At 34.7% G+C, this 11,585-nt stretch overlaps 1 protein-coding gene across 2 annotated transcripts; it reads right to left on the bottom strand.

Annotated features, from left to right (window-relative positions):
• Window positions 1–755: 755 nt before the first annotated feature.
• Window positions 756–11,115, bottom strand: LOC101247393 (uncharacterized). Of its 2 annotated transcripts, none has more exons than XM_004233158.5 (9): window positions 10,671–11,115; window positions 9,455–9,699; window positions 9,065–9,153; window positions 8,845–8,983; window positions 6,085–6,159; window positions 5,844–5,965; window positions 5,675–5,750; window positions 5,218–5,277; window positions 756–1,414 (listed from the first exon to the last, which is right to left on the bottom strand). In XM_004233158.5, exons 2-9 carry the CDS (start codon window positions 9,638–9,640, stop codon window positions 1,286–1,288), a joined length of 876 nt encoding a protein of 291 aa, XP_004233206.1. In that variant the 5' UTR covers window positions 9,641–9,699; window positions 10,671–11,115; the 3' UTR covers window positions 756–1,285. The 2 variants fall into 2 exon arrangements, with proteins under 2 accessions (XP_004233206.1, XP_019067788.1); XM_019212243.3 differs by having other exon boundaries at window positions 10,659–11,108.
• Window positions 11,116–11,585: the final 470 nt, after the last annotated feature.

The following is an 11,585-nucleotide window of genomic DNA, read 5'->3' as shown; positions in this document are numbered from 1 at the left end:
TTGTTTAGGTATGAAACTCAAAAAAAAGGTATAGTGTGGGTGTGTTTTGACACTTATCTCTCAAATATATCATCGAACTTTAGGAAAAGACTCATCTATGTTATTTGTTAAAGGTTACCTTGTGACGCTTCCGTTCTTTTTGTTAAGGACGGTACGATGTGCCTGTGCATTGACTGTAGGCAACTGAATAAGGTGATGGTGAAGAATCGTTAACCTCGGATTAGGATTGATGACCTATTTGATTCAGGGGATGGTGAAGAATTGTTAACCTAGAATTAGGATTGATGACCTATTTGACCAGCTATAGGGAGCCTCAGTGTTCTCTAAGATTGATTTGAGGTCCGATTACGTTTTGTTGTACTTTAGTTTATTTTTTGTATGCTCGTATGCTTTCTTTTCATATCCACTTGGACCTCTCCGTGTCTAGATTCTATCATTTCTTATTGTTTTACCCTTTTTGCTTAGTCGCCCTTCAATGCCTACTGGAACTCATTGTTTTGATATTCATGCTACACTCTGCATCTATTTTTCAGCCATTTTCATTTGAGAAAAGGACCGTCCATACCATTATTTGTTGGACTAAAAATAATTACGATTTTGTTTCACATTTGCATAGAGAAATGGACTTGTTCTTGTTTTGGGAAGAGAAATTGTGTGCTCAACTAAAGATGCACATCTTTCTTCTTAAATCTCCATCAAAATGTATTCATTTCTCAAGCAAATTTCTCATCTCTTTGATGCAAAACAATAAATACTTGCAAGAGAACACAAAATTCACATTTCTCCACATTTGAACACTTACATCTTTACAGGAAAATGAAAAATCTGATAGTACACCAAAAACTATACACGCCTTGAAAGCGTGACACCAAACTAAGAATCAAAGCAAAATGAGATGGCTCGTTCATGACTAATTTAAAGTTGAAGGGAACAACGAAATCATATGAACACGCTAACATGCAAGTGGAATTACTGGCTCTGAGATGTTTATCACATGAAAACAACTGTATCACTTATACAGGGCTCGTGTTACTTACTTACCGCTGGGGCTTCTCATTGAATTGCTCTACTTTCCTTCACACAATAGATATAGAATATGTGTGCTTCTTGAACATGCTTTGCCAGTATCCAGTTACATGAATTCGTTTCTGTTGATTTTACAATCTATTCTTCCGAGGTCTTTAATCCTTCTCTCTTCCCCTTTCAGCTAGCTACCTTACAACCCATTTGTACAGTGTAGAGGAGTTCATGGGAAAAATGCATTAAACTAACAACTGACATCTTGTCACACCCTTTTCGAAAGATTCTTTTTCAACCCCTTGATAATTTTGCCAAACCACATTATGTTCATTACACCAAGAGCTGACGGAACTCCAAAAACCAAGAGAATACCGAAAATGTGCATGTGAATGACCTGCAATCAGTTAATGTTTCAAAGACAAAAATAAATAAATGATGGAAATCATTTGATACTAGCACATCTTGAATGAGAAAATAAATAGATTGCTCTTATTGGAAAGAAAGGAATGAAGCACCCTAAAACTCCTTAAAGTACGCAAAAGGAAACAAATGAGGGGAAAAGAAAAAGAATATTGAAAAAAGAACATCTTATACTATTTCCAAATCCCCTCTTCTATTTCCAAACCTCGTATACTGTTGCGGAGATATTCATGTAGATCCATGTCTCATATATAATATAGAAACAAAACATCACTTTCAAGAACAGCATTACTCACCAGCCAATAATTAACTTTTTTGCAGCAAGAAGAAACTTTTAACCAGCAGAAGGTCTGTTTCATATGCTGTCTAATCTTATACATGATATGTGAAGAAAATGGTTTGCACAGTACCAAAAGTTCAACAGAGGGAGACAGATTAAGCTTAGTGTTAATTCCTTCATGTGAATATTCTATAGATCCATATAGGTCTCTTTACTAGTATATCAGCTGTTTAAAAGGAATATTTACTTAAAATTTTCTCAGTCAATAAATTTTAGATTGCCTATTGCTACTTATGGTTGATCTCCATGTGTAAATATGAATTTTTTTTTTAATGTTCTATAATGACAATTTTAAATCTTAGGTGCGATACAAATTTGCATTATATTGCGTTTACTACTTATAGTTGGTGCAACTGCAGCCCCGTGTTTACTTTGTTCAAAACTAAATAACAAATAAAATAAGGAAAGCATGTATGCTGAAAGAGAAGTGATACAAAAAAAAAGGACATTGAAGGATCAGAAGCTTTCTAAATTCAACAATATGCTAGTTATATCTTTAGTTAAGAGCATAACCTTTAAGCTATTCATATTTCTGGGAACTTTGCCTGTACTTGTAAGCTTCTAAGAGCCAATTTTATTGGTTTTACTAGAACTGATAAGGTATGGTAAACACTCAAAAAGGATAATGCATTCCATCAACATTTATATCATAGCTTAGAGTTCAAGGCTTATGATGCTCCCATTTCATCACTCTGTAGCTCAGGTAGGTAACACATCACAAAGGGGGCTTCACAGTTTTACTGACATAAATAAAATAGAGAGCTAATTTATTTTGTGATCCCAATAAGTCCACTTTATGATCACAAGATGCATGCGTGTCTTAATAGTAGAGATTGTTCTTTGAGACAATCACAAAGGTGCATCGACAATTCCGCGGTGGGTTTTGACTTCTTGTATCTCACTGGAGGAATCTTCCCTTACTCAAATTTCATGAACTTTTGCATATTGACAGTCTACAAGAAATTTTACATACTTCGGGTGCCATGCACAAGTAGTAACGAATCTTGAGCAATGTGTTTTTGCGTTTTGCAAATTGGAGTTTTTGTAGAGGCATGTACTACTCCTTGAAGTTAAATAACTTTGCTATCACAAAATCTATAGCTTTTGGAGGGAAGAAGGCTCTAGCAATACAAGATAAAATTTCCAACAACGATGAGAGACTTTTTACTACTGCTGCATATGGCTAGAGTATAATGTCAAGATATTTCAAGATCAAAGTGTCTCTTCTAGAATCCATTGGATAAATTAGTACTAAGGTTATCTGCATTTCCTGATTAGTTGCCTTTTCTTTTCTTATCTTTGTAAGCAGAAGCGTATTCATTCTTTTCCGTTGTAATTTGCATCAGTAAGTTTTTTTTTCATTAATTCAATCTAAGTTCAAATACCTAAATTAATAATAGACTTTCTGGTGAAAGCTATGAATAAGAGGGAAAAGGCTTTACTTATGAAAAAATCCGTATCAATGAGTTGGTAGTAGTTATATGGGATATCACTGCAGAATCTTGCACAAGAGACTTCTTTTAAGAGTATAATATCATTTGTTTTCGAACATTTTCTTGAAAATCCTTCACTGAAAATAACAGGCCATTTTTTAAATTCAAACTATCGATAATTCCACCTCAATTTCGATCTAATTGACATCAGCCATATGGATCCTGACTATCCATTTCAATCAGTTTGGACCCATTTCATTCAAATATTCAAAGATTTGAGGTTTTCTCAGTGTTTTGGAAAGCGAGAAGCGGAAAAAAGCGACGAGGGCTTGCTTCACAGAAGCGAGAAGCGTGAAGCGAAGCGCGCGCTTTTTTTTTTTTAAAAAAAGTGACATTTAGTATAAAAATAAAAAAAATATTAAATACTAAATAGAGGTAATATAGTCTTAGATTGAAAGAAATTACATAGGCAAAAATAATCACAAGTCATAACATATAAAGCAAAAAATCAAAAACATAATTAAATAACAAAGATTCAAACTCCTATTCTTCAACAAGGCTGCTAGACTGATCACAAAAAAAAAATTTTAAAAAAGCAAAAGAATTGAAAAAAAAAACAGAGGAGGCAGCAGTCAGTTATTAGAAACAGAACAGGCAGCAGAGATGAAGAAAAGAAGAGAAGAAGAAAAAACTAGAGTAGTCGAAACTTAGAGAGATGAAGAGATGAAGCACAGGCGAAGATTGTATATTTCAGGAGAAAAGAAACTCATAGAGATGAACTAATAAACATTAGCTAAAAAAGAGATGAACAAAAAGTTACCTGCAGTCGCGGTCGAGGTTGAAGAGAGAGGCAGCCTCAGTCGAGATCGTCAGGAGAGAAAGAAGGGAAAGAAGTATTGTGAAAGAAGAGTCGCGAGGAGAGAAAGAAGGGAAAGGAGTATTGTGAAAGAAGAGTCGCGAGGAGAGAAAGAAGGGAAAGAGTCGTGAAAGAAGAGTCGCGAGGAGAGAAAGAAGGGAAAGAGTCGTGAAAGAAGAGTCGTAAGGAGAGAGAAGGTTATATCAGATTATTTTTAAAAACCTAATTTTTTAAAAAAGAAATCCTAATTGTCGCTTTTTATAAAAAAACGCGCTTTATTGCACTTTTGCCTTAGGGTCGCTTCTCGCTTCTTCATCTGAAGCGAGAGCTTTTTTCAGATCGCCTCGCCTCAAGATAAAAAAGCACATAAGGGTCGCCTCGCTTTGAATCGCGCTTTTCACAACACTGGGTTTTCTAACCTAACAAGTTCTCTATATTACTACAGGCATACAAATATGTAGAAGGATTGAAACAAACCTACCAAAAAGAAGACATGACGTAAGCATTACCCCCATATCTAAGTCTTCCTCCCAACTAATGGACAATTGGACATAGCCTGTATGAATCTTTTGCTTCCTTTATGTTATACTTTTCCCCAACTTTGCATGAAGTCCAAGAGATTATAGGTCTTATAACACAATATACAACTTCCTTCCATGGGATTTTAGTCTACCCTGTCAACTTATAACACCTTTCTTCATCATGGTTCCACATCTGCGGACGAAGCATTTGGACATCTATGTAAGACACGACCATCTCAAGCAATCTCTCAGTTCATCGTCTATCTATGTTTCTTTCATCTCCTATCGATTATGTCTAATCTTGTAGTATCACACCTCATTCTTAACATTTGCATTTCTGTGAAACTCATTTTATGAATATCTTAGATTCACTCTCATATAATACTGTTAGTCTTACAATTAAGGCCATAAAATTCTTGAGATCAAGACTTTGATGTGTTTTTACGTCTAACGAAGTTGACAAATAAAATGGTTGGATTTTGACAAGGGTGAATAATTATAGAAACTTCTTTGGGCATTTCCGGGGAGTATAGAACGTATTCCAGAATAGCCTAATACCTCAGAAGAAAAAGTTAAAAGAGTTTGTTGAGCAGAGAAAGAGAGAGTTGACAATAAACAAAGAGTCACCTGATCATAGTGCAAATAGACATGGTAAAACATGTAAATGAACAGCAATATTCTTGCAACCTGCAATTAGTAAAAAGATTCAGTTTAGCAAATACTAATAGGAATCGTTCAAATAATTAGATGTCTTAAAGACAATTGAATCAAGTCATTTATCAATTCTAAGGAGCAATCATTTCCCCAATCTGTCTGGAATTAGAATTTCAGATGAGTGGAGTAACAAATGCACTAAAAGTGTAACGGTCCTCTCTTATAAGACATGCAACTTATGTTTAATGGACCCTTTATTTGCTTTGAATATTCCTGTTAAACAGGAATGACATGATGAAGATACATCATTCAGATTCTTCAGCATATGAAGAAACTTGCTAAAATCGAGAGTACCCTGGATAATCCCCATTCCTACATCCATGAAACCAACCATGCAAACAAGTTTGTTCATGTTGAAGACATCACTTACCAACCATGCAAAAAATATCACCACGCCATTAATCAGATATGCATAAGATCTTTTCAATCCAGCTGTATCAAGAAACCTGAAGAAACGACATAAAAAAGAGACATAAGTTCATAGGGTGCTACAACATGAATGGTGCTGCACTTTCCCAACAGGTGCTCTTAGCACCTACCATCTCATGTTGATCTCGGGTGTTGTCACCTCAGATATGAGTACCATGAACGTATAAAGTTGTCCTTCTCCAGTGTACATGGAGTATGCTACAGCAACTGCTGAAAGAGAATGATGGACAACCTGAAAATCAACAGTTAGAATTTGACATACAACATATAAATCGATGCTAAATGAAGTATTTCTTGAAACAGATATCTATGGTTGACGAAGTTCTCTTCCACTGGAGAATATATACTTACATACTCTAATCCACCCAAAGAAGGGTAAAACCAGCAAATCATTCCAAGGTCTGAAAGAAAGTACCCAGCTGACACCTGAACAGAGTCACAAGGTGAGAGGATTAAAATGGCCATATACCGAGAGAATTTGATATCTAATTTACCTACTAGCATATGAAAATAAGAGAGGTAAATCAAGTTCAAAGCTAATAGGTTAGTAAGTCCTGACCAGCATACCTGCTATATTGACTCTATAATATTCAAGCAAGTTAATGCATCACGACCACATACCCAGATCCACTAACCAAACAGAATCGTGCAAATACCATGGAATAAAACTAATGAACCACATAATGGAACTCTAATACGCATTATACCAGCTTAAAGAAAGAAAAACCAACTTCATGCACCGATTTTTCTGAAGCTACATCTTTTTTTCAGGAAGCTGTTGCAGTGTTATAGGAAGGAAACAAAAGAAACAATACATTTTTGTAGTTTGCATTTACAAAAAACACCTAAGCAAAAGAAAGATAATAAATTCTTGACTCTTTTAATATTTAATGGTTCATTTTTATTTTTTTTTGGTTGAATATAGAAAAAAGAGCATTCATTGACAGCCAAGCTGGTGTGAACAATTTGAACAAAAGTGAGAGCGCCTCAACCGAAGCTCATTTATGCTATCCCATTATAATACTGATACTTCCACCAAAAAAGTACGTGAAACAAAAAAGATCTTTTTCTCCTACTTATGTTCCTTGCGTTACTAAAGTACGCAAGGGAAAAGAGATCATCTTATACTATTTCTGTTCCTTGACTACTGTAGAACAATCTTGTTTCTTCCATCTCACATTAGTTTAAAAGATATAAGAAAACATAGTCAGAAGCATACTTTGAAGATAGGGCATTTACATTAACTCCGAAACCATACCCAGGGAGCCTACATCAGGAAAATCCCAAGCTTGCCGAGGAAGGAACAAAACAGAGAAAGAACTGTCTCTTTCTCTCTGTTGACATTTTGATACCTCCGGCTCATGATGGTTTCTGTAGCTGTGATTGGTACTTGCAAAGAAACATTGACAGAGAACTAGGGAAATTCCACAACTGTGTAGTGAATATAAAATGTAACAGGAATTGGTTGGTGTTTTCACCAATTATCTTACACAAGAGCATGAAATCCCTACAATTCTTCTCCTCTCCTTCCTTGAGTTGTCCACCATCAATAATGCATTCACCAGGTTAAAGTAACAACCTTCCTACGTACTTCAGTGCTGTACTCACCTACCACCTATCCCACTCTGAAGATAAGACCCAATCATATGATTTCACTGACATCTTCCTCCCTTTTCCCCTCAGGACTCAACAACATCACATCCTCCTCGGGTGTCCCTCTAGGCTAGTCAGAAGTGGATTCAAAGTATCAATACCAAGTTCATCTGAACTCAGTAATTTCGACCAAATCATAAATTCATGGGTAAAAAAGACTACAAAATTTATAAAAAAAATAGAATTATGAAACCTGTAACTTTAGGAATATGATGAGTTCAATGCTAAAAAACTTAAAAGGGGAACCCATAAAGATCAAAATCTTGGATGTCTGCCTTGAGGCTAGTTAGAGCTTCAAAAAAGGTTCCTCTTTTTGCTGCTCCTTTTCTCAATCTTAATTTACCTCCAAAAAGTGATATCTCATATGATTCTTCAACAGTTCCATCTGAAATAGTCAAAGACCATAGCATCCGTATCATCCACAACCTTAAACCCCCTTTGGGAATCCCACCTCACATTGCTCTATACGATGCAATTAAACCATGAATAAATCAACTGTATCCATTCAAATTATTTAGAGTTTATCATATGAATCGTCTACATCCATTTTGCTCTATCCTATCCGTTTTATTCCAATTCTGAAAAGTGCATATCCTTCCAAATTCATGCCCAAAGTGTTTAAACTTCAAAAACCGGTTTTTTATCTTCATTATTCCTCTCAATCAATCTTGTGAGTCTAATATATCCCTGTGCGAGACCAACTTTTTCTGGCTGGTTGGCCCAGAAAAGAGAAGTAATATGGGTTAATTATAATAGACAATATTAAGTTTATTGTGAAAGGTAATTTTTTAGTCTCAAATACCCAAGTTCCAATATAAGTACATATATAAATGTGTGTACGCGCAATCGTGTTCTGTTCTGGAAGGCCAGGCCACAGGAATGGGGAATGAATATGATACCCAATAAATGTCTATAAAACGATGTGGGTTCTTCTTTTTTGGTCTTTAATAAGGGTTCTTCAGATGTGGAATACTGCTATCTTTTTTATGGTCAACTCAAAAGGTGATTTTAGTGTGCACAATTTTTTCTTTGGTTTAGATTTAGTATCAAATACTTGGTTCAAGGCAAATCATTTGAGTTGATATCAGAGAACGCTTTTAAAAGAAATGTCACCATATTACCATTCTCAGCACCTGGTTTACACATAAAAAATGAAGCCCGGGGGGTACATATAGCAAAGAACAATCAGTATTCTTTTGCAAAAGAAAAATTGAGCCTAAAATTTCTAGTAAAGAAACAGAAAAAGAGATGAATCCAGAGAACATACTAAATAAATAATTTATGATTGAAGTTCCATCTACACTAGCATTACAAGTATCAATACCAGAGCCATCTTTGTTCTACAGCAAGAGATATGTTAGATCTCAAATTCCTAAATATCAAAACCTCACAAGGAAATCCAAAATGAAAGGGATATAACTAGACAATACTCATCATATACAGTAGAAGATTACTTACCCCTAATGTAAAAGTTGATAGTGGTGAACTTCTGGCGATTAAAAGGCCATCAGGATTTTGATCAGAGAAAAGATTGGACCAGAACGCAAAATACGTGGACACAGCAGATATGAAAATGGCATGAACTGTTGACATGCCACTGCAGAAAAATAAGTCTCACAAACATGAGCAGTGAATCATTAAATCCTTGCGGAAGATAGAGATAGAGCTGGCTAATTACCGGTTATTCCACTCAGTCCTTTGAATTTTTGTTAGGGTATTGTACGTCCTAAAGTAAAAACTGCTGATCAGTTGACATAGATCATAGACCTGTGAAGAGCCAAAAGAGTTTAAAAGGAACGGTAGTACAGGGGAGAAATTGTGCAGCACACGAAAGTTATTATGTAGGACATGATCTATAATTTTCTGGCGAAATCAATTAGATGTTTTATAGTTTCCCCAATCTTTTGCTTTTATATCTTTTACTTCACAAACATGAAGAGAGAAGACCAAGAAAATGTAAAATATCTTCATCAAGTATGACTCAGCTTTTAATAAAAAAAGGGAACTCCTTTCTTAAATAGTCACAAGAATGAAAAGGATAAAATGATCTATAATCAATAAACCTTACCATTTTGCAAGCAAATATGCCAGCAAAGACAGAGGTATAAGGTATAAAAGGATCTGCTAACAAATAAGTTTTAACCAGGGTCTCAGCCTGACTCTGATAAGATCTAAATGCCACTATATTCCGTGCAGGAGCTGCCTTTCTACCGATTGCAGTTGTCATGTCTTTAGCTCTCTTCTTAAAAACCATCTATGTTTATACAATGAAGATCACCTATACATGTAAACTGCAATATATACCAGAGCTTCCTGAAATGGAATATTCAGAAATATATCTATTAGCATGAAGCAGTTTTTTAATATAGTATGAGCATAATAAATGTTTGTTTAACACTGAATTGAGCATAATAAATGCATTTGATGCGCATTGTGAAAAGACTTCAAAGGATAAGTTGAAACCTTTTAAGATGAAAATGAGTAGCTGCAAGCATCCTAAAGATCAAATCACATACAGGCAGCTATGACAAGAAAATTATCTTTATCCCAAATTTATATCAATTCAACTATGAATAGCTCAAAATATAAGCCACAAACATCATTTAGTACACTTGAATGCCTTGTATTCTCTCCTCTGTCTTCCTCCTAAATAATTGAAGGGTCCAATCCTCCAAAATCACAATGACACAATCATGATCCAACTTGAACACACCTTGGCATCAATCTTCTGGATTGCTGCCTTCCTAAGATATCCACTAAATGAATCCTTACCGGAAGCAAAAGAACTCGCATTAAGATCATGTACAACTTAAAACTACTTCTCCGCTACGACTCCTTAGCCCCTTTGTTAATATGAACTCAAAAACAAACAGCAAATTACCATACCACTAAAATCAACTAGAAATTCAAGCTCAACAAGCCTTAAAGATAATCAGAGAACAAATAGTAACCAAAGAAAAACACTAAAACCACAGCATTATAACATATGCAAAGTGAATCAGCAAAGTAATTTCACCTTCCTTCCACACCCCACCCACAAGCCGTCTAAAACAAGGCCAAACTAGTTTCTGTTCACCGACCCATTTTCAAGATTTTGTTTTTATGACCACTAGATGCTGCCAAATCAAAGGTCAAACAACCCGAATCTAGAATAATGCAAGAGATCAGGTCTATGCAAAGTCACAATACTCTAAACAATACCCGGAAAAGAAACAAACCAAAGATATATAACCAATGCACACAAAAGCTTTCAGATCATAACAAAAGCATACATTGCTTCTTACCCCGCAAAAATATGCAGATTTCAGAAAAATCAACAGCATGCACCTCCCAAGGATGCAACTTTCCACAATACACAAAACCCAGAAACAAAAACCGATAAGAAAGCCAAAAGATAATATTTTTATCAATGTAAAATGGGTATTGAAAGGAATGTGAAGAAGTAATGAAAAGCGAAATCAAGAAAAGGCAAAGAACACGTGAAAGGGGTGCAAAAACATGAGATACAATCAATTTAAAGGAACAACAAATGTAGATTTCGTGATTTATGAGCTCTTCCTTTTTTTGGTTCTTTTTTAATTGGAACTGTAATGGAATCTCCAACCGAAGCAATGAATGAGAGAGAAGAGAAGGGCGAAAAAAGAGAAAGAAGGGCGAATATGAAAATTTTGTTAAAAATAAATATTGGGTGTGGTGGGAAATGGTGAAATATACAATCAATAGAAGTACACTATTTTTTTATTTTATTTTTTTGATAAGTTGTCTTTTTGGTGTTAGCTGCTACGTGTGGGCTCATTCTTGGTTGCTGTTTCATTGTTTTTGAGTGGATGTTATTGTATCTTTACTTCTTCTTGATAATAATAAATAATACTCACTGCGTCTCATTTTTATGTGATACTTTTCATATTTCAAGATTTAAATAAATTTATCTTTGATTTTTTTATAGATTTTTTTAATATTTTGAATTATTAATTATTGTGACTTGCAGTACTCTTTACATAGTTTACAAATATACAAGTTTCATTTCAAAAAAAATTGAAGACTCTATAAGCAAATGTTCGATCAAAGTTAAATGATTTGACTCTTGAAAACATATAAAATAAGACAGAAGAAATAATATTTTTAGTACCTCCGTCTATATTACTAGTTCACTTTCTCCTTTGCACACCTTACTATATATAATAGAGAAAAAAGTATTA

This window comes from Solanum lycopersicum, chromosome 2 (assembly GCF_036512215.1).
Source record: "Solanum lycopersicum chromosome 2, SLM_r2.1".
Lineage (NCBI taxonomy): Eukaryota > Viridiplantae > Streptophyta > Magnoliopsida > Solanales > Solanaceae > Solanum > Solanum lycopersicum.
Note: the sequence above shows the minus strand (reverse complement) of the source record. Positions and strands in the feature narration are given on the sequence as shown.

Coding starts and splice junctions, on each gene's coding strand:
- LOC101247393 (XM_004233158.5), bottom strand. CDS start 9,640: ATGGTTTTTAAGAAGAGAGCTAAAGACATGACAACTGCAATCGGTAGA. Junction 6,160..8,844: donor TATCAACTTTTACATTAGGG/GTAAGTAATCTT, acceptor GACTCTGTTCAG/GTGTCAGCTGGGTACTTTCT. Junction 1,415..5,217: donor TCTATTTGCACTATGATCAG/GTGACTCTTTGT, acceptor AACTGATTGCAG/GTCATTCACATGCACATTTT.